Source organism: Saccostrea cucullata, unplaced genomic scaffold (assembly GCF_032062105.1).
Source record: "Saccostrea cucullata isolate Sc308-1 unplaced genomic scaffold, CSIRO_AGI_Scuc_v1 ctg11696, whole genome shotgun sequence".
Taxonomy (NCBI): domain Eukaryota; kingdom Metazoa; phylum Mollusca; class Bivalvia; order Ostreida; family Ostreidae; genus Saccostrea; species Saccostrea cuccullata.
Window position 1 is genome coordinate 1 of NW_026923069.1, and position 20,995 is coordinate 20,995.

Consider the following 20,995-nt stretch of genomic DNA (forward strand, 5'->3'; position numbering starts at 1 on the left):
TTGGTTAGGTCAGTTAGGTCATTGTGTATTAAGCTTTACCGGTCAGTCAGGTGGTAGATTGTCATGCAATTCTTGCTTCTCACATTCTGCCCAGACCTTGGTCCTGATAGCAGCAGCAGCAGGTGCTGGTTTCCCATTTTTTGTCAATTTTGCATTGATCAGTATATTTACAAGCCTCCAGACACATTGTTTGTCTTTGGTAAGAACATGTATTTGTTATTTTAGATATTTTTATTATTTTGAATTGGTTAATGAAGCTACTGGCTATAAAGTATGTTTGACAAATATTTTTGATTTACCAAGCTTAATTATCAAAATCTATTTTTTACTTCTATTTTTATGTTTTATCTGTAAAGCCCTATGAATCTGTTCAGTTGGAATTAAGAGTTATTGCCCTTTATTCAGAGTGCAGTATTGTATATATTTATCATGAGGGAAAGTATAATATTGAACATTTTGTCAGATACCATTATATTTCATGTGATGTATGTTTGTTTATGTTTGTAATTATTTGCTTTGCAGATTTACATGTATTTATATTTATGTTTACAATTTTAGGGCTCGATCATCGATCATTCTAATAAACTATAGTGAACCCTGACAGCGTCTTGATTCTTATTAGACCTGTAACAGTATTAATCCGAGATTACTCTGACTCTATCCCCTGCTTTTTATATTGGGTCTTGTTGCCAACAAATGCAACATTACTTGAATTAGGTCACCTTCTCGTTTGATGCTTCATTTTTCAACGATAGGGCCTTTTAAATAGATATAGCATCCTTTAAATGTTTGTTAAGTTGTAAAAGAATCATCCCTTTACAGATTTCTCGCTTAGACTTAGATCCTCAAAAAAAAGTAGTAAAGGTAGGCAGAATAATGCCAGAATTGCAACATCAGATGGTGTCGTTGAATTCCCACTTTTCAATATGGCCTCTGCTTTGACTCTTCCATGCACATGTCACAATATAACAATATAAAAAGCAGGGCTTAGAGTCAGAGGAATCACGGATTACGGTTGTATCTGTTTACCACCTTTTAAAATAACATATAGCAAATTGCAATATACATTTTCCTTCAATTAGATACTACACCACTTACAACTGCATACTTTTAAGCTTACTGTGCAACTATTTTTAATATATCTGCATTACTGTCAAATGCTCAATCCTTGATTCTTTTAACTTTAATATAATCTGAAACCTGATCAATTTAAAGATGTTTAAGATGATACATGTACTTCATAAATCAACAGAACAAGATCAAGTACCTATTTCTTGTAAAATCAAGTATCTATTACAGTACTACTTTAGCCATGTGATTTCTTGAAAATGCTTCGACAAATTTAAAAGGCATTTTATTAGATTTCGATAATGTTGTATATAATCATCAATACAAAAAGATGAGGATTAAACAAACACTGATTGTCAGTTCAAGCTAAAAAAAATTACACAATACACATCTTTCAAGAGACCATAAACATGAACACCTGAAAAAAATAGATTGGGATCAGATGCCAAGAGTAAGCATCCCCTGTCAACTGAACCCCCCCCCCTCCCCCTTTACATATTAGCTTGATGGAACAATTTGTAGAAAATTTAGTTACCCTTGAAAAGAAACAAGTTAGCCAAAATAGGATTGAGGTATAGGTAACATTTACTAACAAGGTTATTATCACCACCATAGAAATTGCATGATGCTGAATTTAAGCGAAGTTGTTGAACTCCCTTTAATATCATTTTTTTTAATGAAACCAGCTTAACTTTAAAAATTTATATCTGAAGCATGTTCTTGAGTTTTAATATTGTGCATGTCTGTAGAAATAAACACTAAATACAAGTGAGATCGAGATCTTGCTAAAGAAATAAGGAATGTTTACAATGGTAAATTTGAAATGATCTCATTTGTCATGTACAAATTAGTTGTCTGCATTTTCCACTCATTTGTGAGTTCTCCCCATTCAAAAAAGCATGGCATTTTATTTGAATAAACTTGGATACCCTTCCATTGCTTTACCCAATGATACTTTGACGAGTTTGGTTGAATTTTGCAATGGTTCTTGCACAGAAGTCCAAAATAAGGAAGTTGGACTGAAGTCAGCCAAAATATGATGAAAGAATAGATTAACACATTTACTTACAAGGCCATTATAACGACCATAAAAATGATGACATGCTGAATTTATAAAAGGTTGTTAAAATTACTGTAACATCAAATAACCTGTCAGTAGCCTGTATTGATTTTAATTTTATAGTTAAATCAATTTCTATCAGTTGTATGTGGGGATTAATTTATAATACGAGTAAGCACATTGAAGAGTAGTTGTTTGGTCATAGTACGAGGGTCATTCAAAAAGTTCGTAGACTTTTGTCATAACTTTTTTATTTAACGTCATATTTAAACCAAAATTGGTACATGTATTTTAACAACTGATTAATCAATATCAGTTGACAAGCAAAAAAAACAAAACAAAACAAAACAAACACAAAAAAAAAACCCTATGCACCACACTCTAAAATTCTTTTTTGGTAGGCGGCTTCGTGTAACCTTTCTGTTCGGTACATTACTTTCAAATGCTTGAATCTGCGTATTTTCCGGCAACAAAAAATGTGGAGGAAGCTTCCAAATCAAAATATTATTTAAAACTGCACAAAAAGATTATTCTCAGAAAAAAAGTGAGCCCCCCCTTCATCTGCATACTACGGGAACATTTTAAACCTTGATCTTCACTGAATCGCAATATTTCATGCATACTTCTAAAAGTTAGTTACTTCTGAAGATGGTCCAAAAATGGTAAAGCTAAAGTTCGCTGGAATCTTCCTTGCATGTTACTTGTGGGTGGTCGGAGCCCTTAGCCAGGGTTACCAAGACAAAATAGAATTTGTCCCCATTGTAATTTAAAAGAACTCGGAGATGAGTTTTATTAATACATATTAATATAAAATAAAATATGCCCCCGGCCTAAATTCCCATACTTCACATTTATAACAAGGTACAATTTTTTTGTTTAGTTTCTTATTCACGCATGCTTTATAGATCTACTGTTATGTATAAAATCACCTATATATTTTTGTGGTCTCTGTATACTTTTGTAAAATGTTGAAGAGATTCAAATATATGATTGAAAAATGATTGAAGGTACACGGAAGAAAGCAAATCCGCAAAAATCTACAGATCTAGGGAACAGAAAGGACAGAGATTTTTTATTTCTTCAAATTATTAGACGTATAACACTGTATAAATATCTATATTCTAGATTCTCTCTCTCTCTCTCTCTCTCTCTCTCTGTATGTGTGTACAAAAATAAAGGGGGTTCCAATTCCCGGAACCCCACCCCACCTCTAGATCCGCCAATGAATTCTATTTTTATCATTCATATACCACAGAATCAAACTCGTTTATTGTAGATGAAATTATAAAATAAGTTTAAATCAAGTTATATTAGGTCTATATTTAAAAAAAAAAAATAAAGCCAGTATACAGTTTTTTTATAATGGGAATACTTGATCGTATTGAAATCCGATCTTTTTCAGAGAGCGTTATGCATTTTTTTTAATTACCCCCCCCCCTTTTCACGGGAGAATCTTGTCAAAGGATGAATGATTCGTAATGTTGCATGCTATAGAATAAATTTAATGTAGTTAAGCCATGTTTATAAATTTTGTTTACATTTACATATACAGACAAGAGTAATATTTATTTTTGAAAAAAAAATATATATTTGCATTTTTTTTTCAATCAGCCAAATTTCCAGTAAGCTTTCCACCTTTTTAGATTTCCCCTGACCAAAAAGACTGAGCGTCGTGGACCACGTGTGTCCAAGTGCTATGTGGTGACAATTTTTTACTGTTCAGTTAGCAATGGATTACATAACTTCTGAGATGCATATTTCAATAAAAGTAAAATAGGATATTTCTTTCGACATGTGCGCATCCCTGTAACAATAGCAATATTCAGGTAAATATCTTTATGACTGCGTTCGATGCGTATTCTCGACCTGCATGTGTGCATATCTAAACGGTTCCTGCTGTTTTCCGTGTTATTTTTTCAAAATTGCTGCAAATGCATTCAAAAATAATTTACTTCTCAGTATAGTTCTAATTTTTGTTGCATTTTAACTTTTAAAACATGTATTTGGTCAGTTTATGGATTTATGACAATTATGCTATCGGAGATGTGTACATTTCGACAGCCTGGCTAGAAAATCACTCAAGTGAAACAATTGTAAAAGGCTATATATAGCAGGTACAGGTGGCCAAAATTTTTCGATTAAATATGGCGGAATTGAAGAAATAGGGCGGACAAAGGCGTACAGGAATGTAGTAAGTCGTACAAAGATGAAAAATGGTGCCTTTTTAAGAGTTCATGTCAGCTTTAACTCAGATAAGTGCCTCTTACACCATCCCTATGACCACTAGAAAAGTTTTCTTATCTATTATCAATTCTGTACATCCGTACCTGAAAGAGGGTTAAATGTCAAAGTAAACACTTAACTGTTAAAGTCAGTGATTCTTGCAAAAGTATGGCTGTCAAATATGTTGAACAATGAATGACTGAGATAGCCTACCTACCCACCAAGACCCACGACAGCTATAAATACATTCAGGTATCCAGAAAAAATGGAATCAGACACGTCAACATGCTCATATAAACTTATTCATATTTTTACTTAGAATTTTAATTGAATTAACATGATAAACAATAAATTTTAGTAGTCTGAATAAAAAGAATTAGTCTGAATAACATTAATGTCAAACTCAGTGAAAAGTGTAAATATTTATAATAACAGAACATGATGTATTTGTGAAACTCTGATGACCCCTATGACAGCTTATGGGCTAGGTGTAAGTTGTATACAGACAGAGAAACAGACAGACAGGAAAAAAAACAATATACCCCAAGGATCTTCCTAGCCATGGGCATAAAAAGAATTGTGTCTATACATTAGAATCAACAATATAACTGTTATTTTGAGGAGGAGGAGGAGGGGGAGGGTGGGAAACTTGTGAGCTGAGGGAAAAAGAAAGGGTGATAATAGGGTATAGAAATAATACCTGAAATCGATTGATGTGTTCAGCTTGTAAGTTACTGCTTGTAAAAAAAATAAAGATCAAATTCAAATACTGTACATATAAACAAGATAAGTTAATATATTCAAAATTCAGGGCTATCACCTGATCAAAGAGTACTGAGTAGTTGGCATATTTATGAATAAGCACCACACACTAAATACATTTTGCTAAATGACCACATATAGTTTTCATGTTTGATTTCTTAGTGGAATTCATGAAATGGCAAACTGTTACCCAGGCAAAAGCTGCTAACATAGAAGCTTCCCTTTTATAAGAACATGTTCTGGACAGGCAACAGCACGTGGTTTTAAACGTAACATCACACAAACATTTAGCCCCTTAGTATATGCAGAGCAACCAATACATATAACCATACATGTGTAATTATCAGCAAACTCATCTTGAGCAATCAGCCACAATAAAATAACTGCAAGAATCAGATGTATAACCTTATGCTTCTGTATCATGGTTCTTGTCTATAGACAAATGATTCTAATTCAAGTTCAGGATCATGATAAACTTTTCATAATAAACCCTTCATTCTTACTACATCTATCATTTCTTTTTATTTTGTTTTTTGAAAGTTTTCTTTTATCATATAAATATAAGACTTATATTATCTTCAAGGAAATTGTTTTCATGCACTAAATCATCAGGTAGAATGCTTCATATCATCCTATGAGCAAAAGCTCCTAGACCACAATTCCTCCAAAGCCTTTAGAGGGCTGCATGGTTGTTGCCATATTTAGACTAGATTGATCTCCTTTCAAAGGAGAGCTTCATATGAAGATATACAAAAGTGATGACATTTTAAAACTACCGGTAAAATGTATAAAATTTTCTTAACCAAATGATGGTTGCCAGTTAAAGATATCATACCTACAAGATGAAATGTAAACAAGAGATGCTTTAAACCTGACTTGATCTATCATAGACCTGCTGTTCTTTCAACTTCTTTGCAGAGTTGCAGAAAAACCATCTGCCTGCTGTAATTTTAAACAAGAGGCCCAAGGGCCTTGAATCACTCTTCTGATAAATTGTACAGTCTATCATTTCTATTTGAAGCCTCTAACTCTAAGTATCCTAAGATGCATGAACTGACAAAGTTTGATGATTCTTAGCCAGTTAGGAATGAAGATATTTCTGAAAGCAGTATAGCTATAAAATACCATAAGAAGGTCATGGTGACCACCTTTTTGATTTAAAACTTTCTGAGGACTCAAGATACATTAATTGACTGATATTTCTAAGCCAATAAGCACCTCATATATTCAAAAGTAGTCACTGTGACCTTCTTATGGTTGACATTCTCCGAAAACCCAAGATGCATCAACTATCAGTTTGATGATTCTAAGCCAATAAGTACCAGAGATACTTAAATATAGCCATAAAATGTCAAAAATAGGTCACCGTAACCTACTTTTTGGTAGAAATTTTCCAAGGATCCAAGATGCATCAACTGACAATGTTTGATGATTCTAAGCTGAAAAGTACCTAAAATTCTTAAATATAGCCATAAAATGTCAAAACTAGGTCACAGTGACCTACTTTTTGGTAGACATTCTCAGAAAACCCAAGTTGGATCAACTGACAAAGTTTGATAATTCTAAGCCAAAAAGTACCTAAGATACCTATATAAAGCCATAAAATGTCAAAAAAAGGTCACCATGACCTACTTTTAGGTCAACATTTTCCGAGGACCCAGGATGCATCAACTGACAATGTTTGATGATTCTAATCCAACAAGTACCTGAGATAATCAAAAGTAGGTCATTTCGACCTACTTTTTAGTCGACATTCTCCAAAAAACCCAAGATACCTCAACTGACAACATTTGACAATTCTAGGCCAATTAGCACCAGGGATACTTAAATATAGCTATAAAATTCAAAAAGGGTCACAGTGACCTACTTTTTGGTAGACATTCTCAGAAAACCCAAGTTGCATCAACTGACAAAATTTGATAATTCTAAGCCAAAAAGTACCTAAGATACCTAAATAAAGCCATAAAATGTCAAAAGTAGGTCACAGTGACCTACTTTTTGGTCGACATGTTCCGAAAACCCAAGTTGCATCAACTGAAAAAATTTGATGATTCTAAGCCAAAAAGAACCTAAGAATATTTAAATATAGCCATAAAATGTCAAAACTAGGTCACAGTGACCTACTTTTTGATCGACATGTTCTGAAAATCCAAATTGTATCAACTGACAAAGTTTGATGATTCTAAGCCAAAAAGTACCTAAGATACTTAAATATAGCCATAAAATGTCAAAAGTAGGTCACCTTGACCTACTTTTGGTTGACATTTTCCGCAAAACCAAGATGCATCAACTGACAAAGTTTGATGATCATAGGTCTGAAAGTATTCAAAATATGCACTTTAAACAATTTGAAAGCAAATGCCTGAAAATACAAAAAGTAGGTCACAGTGACCTACTTTTTCATAAATATGTTTTAAGGCCTGAAGATGCATCAACTTACAAGATTTGGTGATTCTAAACCTCTCAGTATCTGAAATAATGGGATTGAATGTTTTAGAAAAAGATGAGCCATAAAATTCAAAAAGTAGGTCAGGGAGAAAACAATAAGGACAGCACCAGGATATGACTACAATGTCACCCAAGGCTAAGGTAGAATGGGATACGTTCATGTACTATGACGTACTTTTGTTCGAAGTATTGTTTTGATTTGGTTGAGTGCCTTTTTAAGAGTCAAAATTTGTACAGACACGGTTTAAAAGAACTCTCTTATATGGAGATAAGAAAAACTCTTAAGAAGATCATAATCTCAACAATGTTTGAAGAAAGGCGTATAATCGAGCTGAAATAAGCTTTAAAACGATGTAGATGAAAAATGTGCAAACAAAGGGGACCGACTTGAAAGGTGTAAGCACAGAAAAAATGTTGCAAATCCACGACGAAAATGGAAAGTTTTTTGCGGAGCCAAGACACGACGAAGAAGTACAGCATGGTAATATTCATCTAGATCATGCATATACGTCAGGTATACAATTTATATTATATTTTCCAATGTATTGCAATGTTGGGGATCACGAACAAAAACGAGATCGTTGATAAAACTGAGATGCACACACATTAATGCGACATGTATAAAAGTTATGTTTAGCACGCCTATAAGTGCAATAATATTATATAGCTACTTCAATTATTTAACAGGTAGTGCTACAGCCTGTTCACAAATGAGAGGCATGGGTGATCATGGTGATTATCCATCTGATAGAGAGACACTCTCTGAATCTGACACAATATCTGCCTTTGAATCTGACAATGAAAGTGATTTATTGGATGACAATGCCGATGAATCCGTCCCAGGAATACATCTTTTTGGCAGACACATAGTGGAGTTGAAAGTGTTGGGCAATCAACTGAAGAAAGGGTGCATCATGTGTGGAGAGAAATTGCAACTTTCATCATGTATTGGAGAAGGAAGATATGGATTAGGTAATGTGAAATAAAATAAAGAGTGACATTTTCAATATCATTACATTAAAATTAGCTGCAGATCTGTAGCTGTCTGAAAAAATATATATTGATAGACCGGAGAGCTACAATGCCACCCATTGAAAAAACTGTATATTTATTGCACACAAAAAAGTGCATGTGCTCGCTTCTCGATTTATTTCACTGTGTTTTTTGTGCGCAATAAATATCATATATTTTTCGGAGAGCTACAGATCTGCAGCTACATTAAAATACATTAATTTGTCGAAATACTTATTTTCTTCTTATTATGAGTAGGCAGTATGCTTCACATCAAGTGTCTTGCTTGCCAAAAATTTAATAAAATTCCAACTGGAAAGAGACGTCAAAATGGAGTTCAGGATATAAACTCAAAACTGGGAGCTGGTAATTACATTATGTATATTAATATTTTTAGCTCACCTGAGCCGAAGGCTCAAGTGAGCTTTTCTGATCACATTTTGTCCGTCGTCCGTCCGTCTGTCTGTCTGTCTGTCCGTCTGTCTGTCTGTCCGTCTGTCTGTCCGTCTGTAAACTTTTCACATTTTCGACTTCTTCTCAAGAACCAATGGGCCAATTTTGACCAAACTTGGTACAAAGCATCCTTGGGTGAAGGGGAATTTAAATTGTTAAAATGAAGGGACATATCCCCTCGCAAGGGGAGATAATCAAGAAAAGACAAAAATAGGGTTGGGTCATTAAAAAATCTTCTTCTCAAGAACCACTGGGCCAGTAAAGCTGAAACTTATGTGGAAGCATCCTGGGGTAGTGTAGATTCTAAATTGTTCAAATCATGACCCCCGGGGGAAGGGCGGGGCCACAATGGGGAATCAAAGTTTTATATAGAAATATATAGGGAAAATCTTTGAAAATCTTCTTCTCAAGAACCACTAGGCCAGAAAATCTGAAACTTATGTGGAAGCATCCTGGTGTAGTGTAGATTCTAAATTGTTCAAATCATGACCCCCGGGGGAAGGGCGGGGCCACAATGGGGAATCAAAGTTTTATATAGAAATATAAAGGAAAATTCTTTGAAAATCTTCTTCTCAAGAACCACTTGGCCAGAAAAGCTGAAACTTATGTGGAAGCATCCTGGGGTAGTGTAGATTCTAAATTGTTCACTCCATGACCCCCAGGGGAAGGGCGGGGCCACAATGGGGAATCAAAGTTTTATATAGAAATATATAGGGAAAATCTTTGAAAATCTTCTTCTCAAGAACCACTGGGCCAGAAAAGCTGAAACTTATGTGGAAGCATCCTGGTATAATGTAGATTCTAAATTGTTCAAATAATGACCCCCGGGGGAAGGGCGGGGCCACAATGGGGAATCAAAGTTTTATATAGAAATATATAGGGAAAATCTTTGAAAATCTTCTTCTCAAGAACCACTGGGCCAGAAAAAGTGAAACTTATGTGGAAGCATCCTGGTGTAGTGTAGATTTTAAATTGTTCAAATCATGACCCCCGGGGGAAGGGCGGGGCCACAATGGGGAATCAAAGTTTTACATAGAAATATATAGGAAAAATCTTTGAAAATCTTCTTCTCAAGAACCACTGAGCCAGAAAAGCTGAAATTTATGTGGAAGCATCCTGGTATAATGTAGATTCTAAATTGTTAAAATAATGACCCCCGGGGGAAGGGCGGGGCCACAATGGGGAATCAAAGTTTTATATAGAAATATATAGGGAAAATCTTTGAAAATCTTCTTCTCAAGAACCACTGAGCCAGAAAAGCTGAAACTTATGTGGAAGCATCCTAGTATAATGTAGATTCTAAATTGTTCAAATAATGACCCCCGGGGGAAGGGCGGGGCCACAATGGGGAATCAAAGTTTTATATAGAAATATGTAGGAAAATTCTTTGAAAATCTTCTTCTCAAGAACCACTGGGCCAGAAAAGCTGAAACTTATGTGGAAGCATCCTGGTGTAGTGTAGATTCTAAATTGTTCAAATCATGACCCCCGGGGGAAGGGCGGGGCCACAATGGGGAATCAAAGTTTTATATAGAAATATAAAGGAAAATTCTTTGAAAATCTCTTTCTCAAGAACCACTGGGCCAGAAAAGCTGAAACTTATGTGGAAGCATCCTGGTATAATGTAGATTCTAAATTGTTCAAATTATGACCCCCAGGGGAAGGGCGGGGCCACAATGGGGAATCAAAGTTTTATATAGAAATATATAGGGAAAATCTTTGAAAATCTTCTTCTCAAGAACCACTGGGCCAGAAAAGCTGAAACTTATGTGGAAGCATCCTGGTATAATGTAGATTCTAAATTGTTAAAATAATGACCCCCGGGGGAAGGGCGGGGCCACAATGGGGAATCAAAGTTTTATATAGAAATATATAGGAAAAATCTTTGAAAATCTTCTTCTCAAGAACCACTGGGCCAGAAAAGCTGAAACTTATGTGGAAGCATCCTGGCATAATGTAGATTCTAAATTGTTCAAATAATGACCCCCTGGGGGAGGGTGGGGCCACAATGGGGAATCAAAGTTTTATATAGAAATATATAGGAAAAATCTTTGAAAATTAATCTTCTTCTCAAGAACCACTGGGCCAGAAAAGCTTAAACTTATGTGGAAGCATCCTGGTGAAGTGTAGATTCTAAATTGTTCAAATCATGACCCCCAGGGGAAGGGCGGGGCCACAATGGGGAATCAAAGTTTTACATAGAAATATATAGGGAAAATCTTTGAAAATCTTCTTCTCAAGAACCACTGACCCAGAAAAGCTGAAACTTATGTGGAAGCATCCTGGTATAATGTAGATTCTAAATTGTTCAAAAAATGACCCCCGGGGGAAAGGCGGGGCCACAATGGGGAATCAAAGTTTTATATAGAAATATATAGGAAAAATCTTTGAAAATCTTCTTCTCAAGAACCACTGGGCCAGAAAAAGTGAAACTTATGTGGAAGCAATCTGGGGTATTGTAAATTCTAAATTTTAGGAATCATGACCCCCGGGGGAAGGGCAGGGCCATTATAGGGAATCAAAGTTTTATATAGAAATATATAGGAAAAATCTTTGAAAATTTTCTTCTCAAGAACCACTGGGCCAGAAAAGCTGAAACTTATGTGGAAGCATCCTGGTGTAGTGTAGATTCTAAATTGTTAAAATAATGACCCCCGGGGGAAGGGCGGGGCCACAATGGGGAATCAAAGTTTTATATAGAAATATATAGGAAAAATCTTTGAAAATCTTCTTCTCAAGAACCACTGGGCCAGAAAAGCTGAAACTTATGTGGAAGCATCCTGGTGTAGTGTAGATTCTAAATTGTTCAAATTATGACCCCCGGGGGAAGGGCGGGGCCACAATGGGGAATCAAAGTTTTATATAGAAATATATAGGAAAAATCTTTGAAAATCTTCTTCTTGGGAACCACTGGGCCAAAAAAGCTGAAACATATGTGCCCATGGAAGGATCATGGGGTAGTGTAGATTTCAAAATGTCTAAATTATGATCAGTGGGGTAGGGTGGGTATGCATTATGTATAACAAGGGGAAAATCTGGTAAAGAACAGAATGGTCACAGCTTCTCAGGTGAGCGATGTGGCCCATGGGCCTCTTGTTTATGGATACAGCAGACCTGTTTACTCTTACGATTTCGCCGTATTTTTTACGGATTTATAATCCAAAATACGTCTCACGTTTTGCTGTTATGAAAATACGGAAATACGTTTGTTTGGGATATATAGCAGTTAGTTTTCATTATGATCTGTTGAAATATGGCTGATAGAATGTCGACTTCGCTGAAATCAACAACAATCATTGACAGTCAATCGTTATGATCTGGTCGCTCACGTGGCGCATTGGTTAGAGTGCCTGCGCAGTAAGGACTTGCTCCTTACGTTGAGGGTTCGAATCCTACTTGTGCGACCTGGATACCGGTCCTTCAGATCAGACCATATCATCCGCAGTAGGTGCTAGCACGAAACAGACCCTTCCCTGCTTGATGGCCTTAAGTGCTGCGTTATGGACAAAATTTGCAGCTCTCCACCGGCAGGTGGTTAAAAAAATCTTGAGAAAGTCATTATACAATCAATCAATCATCGTTTTGATCTGTCTCAGTTTCACGCCTTTTACATGTTATCTCAATAAAAAAAAGATTTCAAGCACATTAGTGATTTCGAGTTGTTAAACATGTTGTGGTTTAAAATGACAAAGAACATGTTATTTAACCATGTTTTAGTTATCAAAAAGCAGTTGTTTTCTATTTATATACGTAAAACCAATGGAAAACGAAATCTTACTGGCAAATGTTAAATCTCACGGACAAATCTTAGATCAAAAATACTGAGAGATGACGATAAGGGTAAACAGGTCTGATACAGATATAACTCTATTTGAATATGAGGAAATATATTTTAAGATATTATAATAAAATGTGCCCAATGTGTGAACACTATATAACAGAAAAATATTTTTTGAAAATTTAATGAAAATAAAAAATGCCTATTCATGTCACAATAAATCACCTTTAATATAGTTTGTAATAATTGAAATTTGTAACATTTACATTTCATCAGCTGTTTTATATACTGGAATTGGAGAAACAACAGTGAACAGATTTTTGGCAGCACTGAACTTACCCAATGTTGACCATAAAACATTAAAGAAGAGAGAGAGAGAGGCTGGTGCAGCATTTGAGGAAATAGCGGATATGACATGTCAGGAAGCCATTAAAAAAGAGAAAGACGGGTACTTGAAATAAATTTCTTATAACGAGAACTGAAAGAAATGTCATGTGTAATTACATGTATATACAATATACATTTGTATATACAATTATCAATATACATATATATTTCCATTTGTAATTTGTAGCTGTAAAGAAGAAGTGTTTCATATCATGCTTAACCAGGCAAACACGGGGAAGTGGAAGAAACTATGCCAGCTTATCAGGTATGTCCAAATAATTTAATCTTAGGTGTAATACATCATTAGATTGGGTAAATTTTTTTATCCATTTTGTATGACATAATTTGCCTACAAAACAATGAGTTAAGTCAAAAATGAAATTTGATCAATGTATTTGTAAAATCAATCATAGCACATCTTTTCTATGAATTGAAGGACATGGAAGTATGATTGGTGCAACCACAGGGAAGGTTCTCGCATATGCTGTCCGATGCAAGAAATGTAAACAGTGTGACCAGGATATCAGCAATGACACAACCAGCAGTCACGATTGTAGAAAAAATTGGTCTGGATCATCCAAGTCCATGGAGCCTGACATGGCTGTAGAAATGTTACATAATTTGAAGGAAAAGGGTTTCATGTTAAAAACCTACTTATGGATAATGACACGACAACAATATCCAAGGCGCGTTCACCTTTTGATCCATATCAATAAATTTTCAGACTTTAAGAGCCAAACTCTGTAATGATTTGTAATTTTATATAGGAGCTGTGGCACGAATAGTCTCAGAATTTCTCTAAACTCTCTATGATAAAAGTCATTGATACCCTAAACTGAAATCAGGCAAAAATTGGTTGCTATGCTTTATAGTTACCATGGCAACATGTCTTAAAGTTCGAAAAATGGCATATTTTAACATGTTTGGAGCCCCATAGTTAACATTTGCGGCAAAGCAAACAATTGGCAATGACTGTTTCCAAAAGTTGAAGGTCAGATGTCTCAAATGCATAATAAACATGTTTGGTAAATCAACTATTACATACGTTACTATGGTAACAAAGTATTCAAAAGTAAAAAAAAAAATTTCATTGAAGTTTATAAATTCATACACGTAAAAACAGACCTGTTTACTCTTACGATTTCGCCGTATTTTGTACGGATTTTTAGTCGAAATTACGTCTCACGTTTAGTTTACATAAAAATACGGAAATAAGAAATATATACTTGTTTACAATTGAGAAGTTAGTTTTCGTTATGACCTGTCCCAGTTTCACCCTATTTAATCGCGTATAAAAGATTTCAAACACAGTTACGTTGGTTTGCCAAAATGCCGTGATATAAAATGACCATAGCCATGTTATTAAACCATGTTTTAGTAATCAGGCAAGGCAAGCAGTTGTTCTCCATTTATATATGTCAAATTGATGGAAAGTGAAATCTTACTGGCAAATGCCAAATCTCACGGACAAATCTAATCAAAAATACTGAGAGACAACGATATGGGTAAACAGGTCTGTAAAAATAAAAAAACAATTATAGGATGAAATGTGACCAAATAATAGAAAAAAGAGCCTTGAAACATATACCAAGAACAAAATATGATATTTCATATTGGTTGGCAATGGTTGCCAAGGTTTTTATACCATATAGAGCCTTCAAAGTAACACTCTGTATTTTTAAATCTGATCCTATCTTTTAAAAAAGCACATTTCCCCATAACTAATGATCAATTTTTAAAGATGTTGGTGTGCTCCTAGTTTTCCCATTTGAAAAAATTCAGATTAGATTCTTTAAATAGAGAGTTGCTATGGAAATAAGCAGAAAATATATGCTTAAAAACCTGAAAAATATTTTCTTTCCTTGGATACGTACCCTTAAATGTAGATTCCCAAAACTTTTATGATTGATATTTATTAACAGCTAACCTGACTTTTAATTTTGACTATCATCCAATCTCTAAGTGGATGCAAGAAGTTGGCACACAGGATTTAATATTGATATAAAGTTCACAAAATCGAACATTTTCCCTTCTTGGTAACCATAGCAACAGTGTTGTATTCTTCATCAAATTTTATCAATATATGATATTCAACTTCAGTTCTAACAGATAAGTACTATTCAAGCTGAGTCCTTTAATTTGTTCCTTGATTATATGGCAATTTAATTCTTAATGCAGCGAAAAATAATTCACTTTTAAGCACTGGTACTTTGTTTCCATGGTAACAATGCAAAGTAGCAATTATACCCAATTTTTCTCATGTATTTGGTGATGCAAGGTCCTAAGGATGCATATTTGCCAGTCTTGAATTTTCATGTTTTTCCTCAAGAAAGTAGCATTAACCCAATCTTAGTTACTGGTTTTGCATGGTTACACTGTGTTTCCATGGCAACCATAAAAGTTATTTATAGAATGATATTGCTTACACTTATATACTTAAGGTCAAACATTTTCATTATTTTTCTTAAGTCGTTGATTGAGTTTGAGCATGTAACACCTACCATTAGTGAATACGGAGTGTTTTTCAGCATTTTAAATGTATTCCAAATGTACCCTTGGTTACCACTTACTTAGAGATATATTCTAAACAGTTTCTTTACAGTATAAGTGACATCAAGGTGTCATGTTTTTGTGAGAATGGTTTGTTTGCTTTTTCTAGTTTTTATTAAGCCACAGTCAAGATTTAAAGTGGCTGAAAATCTCGATTTTTCAAATTTTCCGGCTGTTGCCATAGCAACCAAGACACTTAGCAACGAAATTTTGTTTGATATTTGTTTCTGGTGTCAAGTACTATGCATGGGTGAAGTTTCATCAAAATCGGTGACCATGCGTGGCAACGAAGTTCAAGTGGTTACAGAGAATGGCTATTAATCACACAAAAAAGAACTTCACTAATAAGTTGTACCAACTCAAGAAAGAAAAGAAATATGCCTTACTGGGTCCTAAAGCTATCAAACATTTGACAAAATGTTTTGCATATGTTGTAAAATCTATTACCCCACCTCTGTTGATTTTTCCGTGAAATCCTGGCTTACGATTGGTTGAAGTCTGTCACGTGAAAGCGGTGGATTACTTATACCCGGTCAGTTGTAAATCCATACCCGGTCAGTAAATCTATACCCGGTCGATGTATTACGTCACAAACACAAACGTGACGTCATAATAGGCACAGTATAAGCGCGATGAAGCATTTAGCAGAGAAAACCATTTATAAACTACAGATAAAACGTAAATGTTTCATCGGTGGGGTAAATTCGTTACATAGTCATTTAGTGACAGGGTATGGGATGATACCTGGTTAGTAAATTTCATACCTGACTCGGCTCCGCCTCGCCAGGTATGAAATTTACTAACCAGGTATCATCCCATACCCTGTCACTAAAAGACTATGTAACTAATAATACAGATCCTGTACAGTTGAAGAAAAACTTGGATTCAATCCCATGTCATGTGTTTGGTGATCATTCTAATTGTGGTGAATGGTGCAAGTATAAAGAAAACCCAGAAGAATACCGTCCAAAGAATCTACTATACGGTCGATACCTAAATGGTGACAAACTTCTCCAAGACTTAAAACATGTATTTGGAACATTCTCAAAAATCAGTGACAAACTTGTGAACATTGGAAGCACTCAGAACAATGAGAGTTTTAACAGGACTGTGGCCTCGAAAAATCCAAAATCTCATTTTTATGGTGGTTCAGAAAGTACAGATTTCAGGGTGTCTTCAGCTGTAGCCCAGATAAATGATGGAGCAGGTTTTATATCAGAAGGTATGTTGTTTATTTTGATTAAGTATACAAGTAAAAATTAAAAATTTTTGCATATATTGAGTTATATTTGTGTCACAGGTGGTGAAAAGTCAAGTCTCAACCGGGACTCGAACCCAGGGCCTCTGGCGTACCGTGCCAGCGCTCTAACCAACTGAGCTATTGAGACCCGATATATTGACTGACTTTCACGCACCTGTGAACCCGGTGACATATTCCCCCTCTTTGTAGAAATTCGTCCTCGAATTCTACGAGTTAAGGAAATGCTGTGAGGCATGTTCCAAGGAAATAGTGGGTTTTGTACGTTGGGCGCCAAATGTCACAGGTGGTGAAAAGTCAAGTCTCAACCGGGACTCGAACCCAGGGCCTCTGGCGTAACGTGCCAGCGCTCTAACCAACTGAGCTATTGAGACCCGATATATTGACTGACTTTCACGCACCTGTGAACCCGGTGACATTTGCATACTTTCATACAAAATGGAATTGTGTCTGTTTTCAGTATGTAGTTTTTAGTCATTTAAAGGTGTACGAGAATTTGCTTTTGTCACCCGGAGAAAACACTGCTCGTTACATAGAGAAAGAGAACTTGAAGAGAGAGTAACACAGACATCAGAAACAGAGCATTAAGTACAAAAAAAGACGCAGAGAGCTTAAATCTACAATGACTTAACAGGTATATTTCAGCATCTTTGATCAGTTCAGGATTTGTAATTGAGTTTAAGAGAGGGCTTTGATATTTCTTCTTCTATTCAAGTTTCAACATCAGAGATTAAAGAAGGAGCTACATATCAGCCTGTTGTTGACCTAAAATGAAACCTCCGAACTGTTGACTGAAGAGATACCACCAACTTGTAGTGCTCACGTTGTACAGGAGCCTAAAAGTACTTTCCTCTACTTCGATTTAGAGACAACTGGTTTAGGTATCATCACCTTTATAAGATAGTTTTACTGTTCATCAGATGTTAATTTTTATTATCATAAACTTTTATTTCTTTATGTGTGAGTATTACACAAAGGTATTTATTTACCATTTCTTATAGTGAGCAATGTAATCCTTATAGCTTATATCAATCATTGTATAATTAAATACTTTATAATAAATATTCTTCAGGCACAGAATCCAGCATAGTGGAACTTGCTTGTGTCTGCAAGGATAACATCTTTCACAGGTACGTTCTACCAGATGCACCTATTCATCCAAAGGCGACAGCGGTGACTGGTTTGCATGTAGCAAGTGGAAAGTTGTTTCATAAGAAAAATCCAGTTGTTGCTATTGACATTGAGAAATGTTTGTGCGAATTTCTTAATTGGTTGAAATCATTTGAAAATCCATTACTTATATGCCATATTGGGAAATGCTTTAATTCAGCCATTCTTGTGAAAGCTTTCTTAAAACATCCAGAGTGTGGAGTTTTAAAAGAAACTATTAGTGGATTTATTGATAGTTTACATGATTTAAAGAAATTTTGCCAGGGAGATGTACTTATGGGCCACATCTAGCAACAGAAGATGTTAAGATTCTACAGGCATTAGTGAACCATCACAAATTGACTGAAGACACTCTCTTTAAACATAGTTTTGATGTAAATTTTGTACAGAATTCAATTGATTTTAAGCTGAAGTCAGATGAATGTTTGATCTCATTGCACCCTTTGCAGCATTGCATATCTGATTACATGTTGAAAAAGGTCTAGCACATTGGTTTGAACTACAATCATTTGAAGCTTGCTTTTCAGAGAGGTGGTGCAGAGGGTATTGAAAATATTATAGGAGAAAAGAATGCTGATGGAAAGGTCCGAGTTACCGCACCAAGTCTGTTGTTGCTAAAATTGTTGACCATTTTGTGTCATATAAAATGTATATAATATGTTTTTTTTAATTTATGTTTCAAAACCTTTTGTGATTTTCCAGAGTTGTGTGTCATCCTTAAGCTTGGTAATGTATGGTATATGAATGTAAGTATTACTTCTTTGCTCTGTGCACCAACTGATAATTACTGTAAGTATCTTTTGTGTTGTGTCATTGTTTTTACTATATGTGTGTCTGTGTCGGACTATCCATGTTGTGTGCTTTATAATTCTGCTTAATCCTTCTCTCTTTTTATGTTTTTTAGCTCACCTGAGCCGAAGGCTCAAGTGAGCTTTTCTGATCACATTTTGTCCGGCGTCCGTCTGTCTGTCTGTCTGTCTGTCTGTCTGTCTGTCTGTCTGTCTGTCTGTCCGTCTGTCTGTCTGTCTGTAAACTTTTCACATTTTCGACTTCTTCTCAAGAACCGCTGGGCCAATTTCAACCAAACTTGCCACAAAGTATCTTTGGGTGAAGGGGATTCAAGTTTGTTCAAATGAAGAGCCACGCGCTCATTCAAAGGGAGATAATTGGGAACTAATGAAAATTTAGTGGCATATTTTAAAAAATCTTCTTCTCAAGAACCACTGTGCCAGGAAAGATGAAACTTATGGGGAATCATGCTCAGGTAGAGTAGATTCAGATTTGTTCAAATCATGACCCCTGGGGGAAGGGCGGGGCTAAAATGGCCGACCAAAGTTTTACATAGAAATATATAGGAAAATTCTTTAAAAATCTTCTTCTCAAGAATGACAAAGCCATAATTCATTATATTTATATGGAAGCATGTTCAGGTAGTGTAGATTCAAGTTTGTTCAAATCATGACCCCCCGGGGTAGGGCGGGGCCAAAATGGCCGACCAAAGTTTTACATAGAAATATATAGGAAAATTCTTTAAAAATCTTCTTCTCAAGAATGACAAAGCCATAATTCATCATATTTATATGGAAGCATGTTCAGGTAGTGTAGATTTAAATTTGTTCAAATCATGACCCCTGGGGGTCGAGGGGGGCCAAAATGGCCGACCAAAGTTTTACATAGAAATATATAGGAAAATTCTTTAAACATCTTCTTCTCAAGAATGACAAAGCCATAATTCATCATATTTATATGGAAGCATGCTCAGGTAGTGTAGATTCAAGTTTGTTCAAATCATGACCCCCCGGGTGTAGCGTGGGGCCAAAATGGCCGACCAAAGTTTTACATAGAAATATATAGGAAAATTCTTTAAACATCTTCTTCTCAAGAATGACAAAGCCATAATTCCTCATATTTATATGGAAGCATGCTCAAGTAGTGTAGAATCAAATTTGTTCAAATCATGACCCCAGGGGTAGAGCGGGGCCAAAATGGCCGACCAAAGTTTTTAAAGATATATATAGGAAAATTCTTCAAAAATCATTTTCTAAAAAATAGCAAATCCATGATTGGTCATGGGACTACTTTTGGATTTAAACTTTACAATAAAAAGCCATTTTCTACTTTTTCCTACCCTTAGTGCTCATTTGAGCGATGTGGCCCATGGCAGGGGTAGACAAATACAATTTTGCAGTACTTGCCCTCGGACAGGTTACTATCGTAAAACTACCTGTCCTACCAAAAAATATGCTTGTCCCACCTTTTTACCGGCCGCCAGGAGGCGGTCTGTTAGTTGATATGAAAGTTTCAAGTGGCCGTGCGTTTCTGCGGAGTTAGAAAAATTTAAATAAATATATTTAACATTTATATTAATAGAAAATTGAAAAAAGATTTTTTAAATGTTTACTAAAAGCACAATAATCATATAATCAAAATTTTGTAAATATTGGGGGTAAATGTTTCATCCAATCCTGATTGACAAATTCTTACATGACAGAAGTGCGGCAACTTTATATGTAGGCATAGTCTAAAACAAAGAACGAGTTGTATATCAACAATTTTACTTTCTCTTTTTAATCAGCTTAAACATGATTTGTTATATTTATTTTATCTAGAGGGAGTTGGGGAGGGGGGGAGGTGTTAACATCCTCTAAGACATTTTTATTAAAGTGCAGAGACGCAGAGGTCTATGGACAGTTTGTTTATACATATACTGTACATGCATTATGCATGAAGAAAATCGGCAATGTCTTATACAAGTGTTTCATGTAACGAGGATATTTTAACAGATAAATGTAAGAAAATTTTAAAAACAGATCACGCAAATTTCGGT

General features: G+C 35.2%; 1 protein-coding gene, 1 long non-coding RNA gene and 2 other non-coding genes across 4 annotated transcripts; 2 read left to right on the forward strand and 2 right to left on the reverse strand.

The window, feature by feature from the left end:
- Window positions 1-7,937: 7,937 nt before the first annotated feature.
- Window positions 7,938-13,913, forward strand: LOC134263062 (uncharacterized). The gene is made up of 6 exons (XM_062745369.1): window positions 7,938-8,075; window positions 8,249-8,533; window positions 8,831-8,938; window positions 13,080-13,251; window positions 13,378-13,455; window positions 13,627-13,913. The coding sequence occupies exons 1-6, from the start codon at window positions 7,973-7,975 to the stop codon at window positions 13,694-13,696; spliced, it is 816 nt and encodes a 271-aa protein (XP_062601353.1). The 5' UTR covers window positions 7,938-7,972; the 3' UTR covers window positions 13,697-13,913.
- A 3,141-nt stretch (window positions 13,914-17,054) lies between these two features.
- Trnat-ggu (transfer RNA threonine (anticodon GGU)) lies at window positions 17,055-17,128 on the reverse strand. Its single transcript has one exon. It is a non-coding gene; the product is annotated as a tRNA-Thr (tRNA).
- Window positions 17,129-17,298: 170 nt separating this feature from the next.
- Window positions 17,299-17,372, reverse strand: Trnan-guu (transfer RNA asparagine (anticodon GUU)). Its single transcript has one exon. It is a non-coding gene; the product is annotated as a tRNA-Asn (tRNA).
- A 429-nt stretch (window positions 17,373-17,801) lies between these two features.
- LOC134263063 (uncharacterized) lies at window positions 17,802-20,487 on the forward strand. Its single transcript, XR_009991173.1, has 3 exons — window positions 17,802-17,879; window positions 18,071-18,128; window positions 18,871-20,487. It is a non-coding gene; the product is annotated as an uncharacterized LOC134263063 (long non-coding RNA).
- The last annotated feature ends 508 nt before the right edge of the window (window positions 20,488-20,995 follow it).

Bases quoted from the DNA above. Each gene is read 5' to 3' on its own strand.
- LOC134263062 (XM_062745369.1), top strand. From the start codon at position 7,973: ATGTTGCAAATCCACGACGAAAATGGAAAGTTTTTTGCGGAGCCAAGA. The intron at 8,534-8,830 runs GTAATGTGAAAT...TATTATGAGTAG, and splicing joins AGAAGGAAGATATGGATTAG to GCAGTATGCTTCACATCAAG. The intron at 13,456-13,626 runs GTATGTCCAAAT...TATGAATTGAAG, and splicing joins AAACTATGCCAGCTTATCAG to GACATGGAAGTATGATTGGT.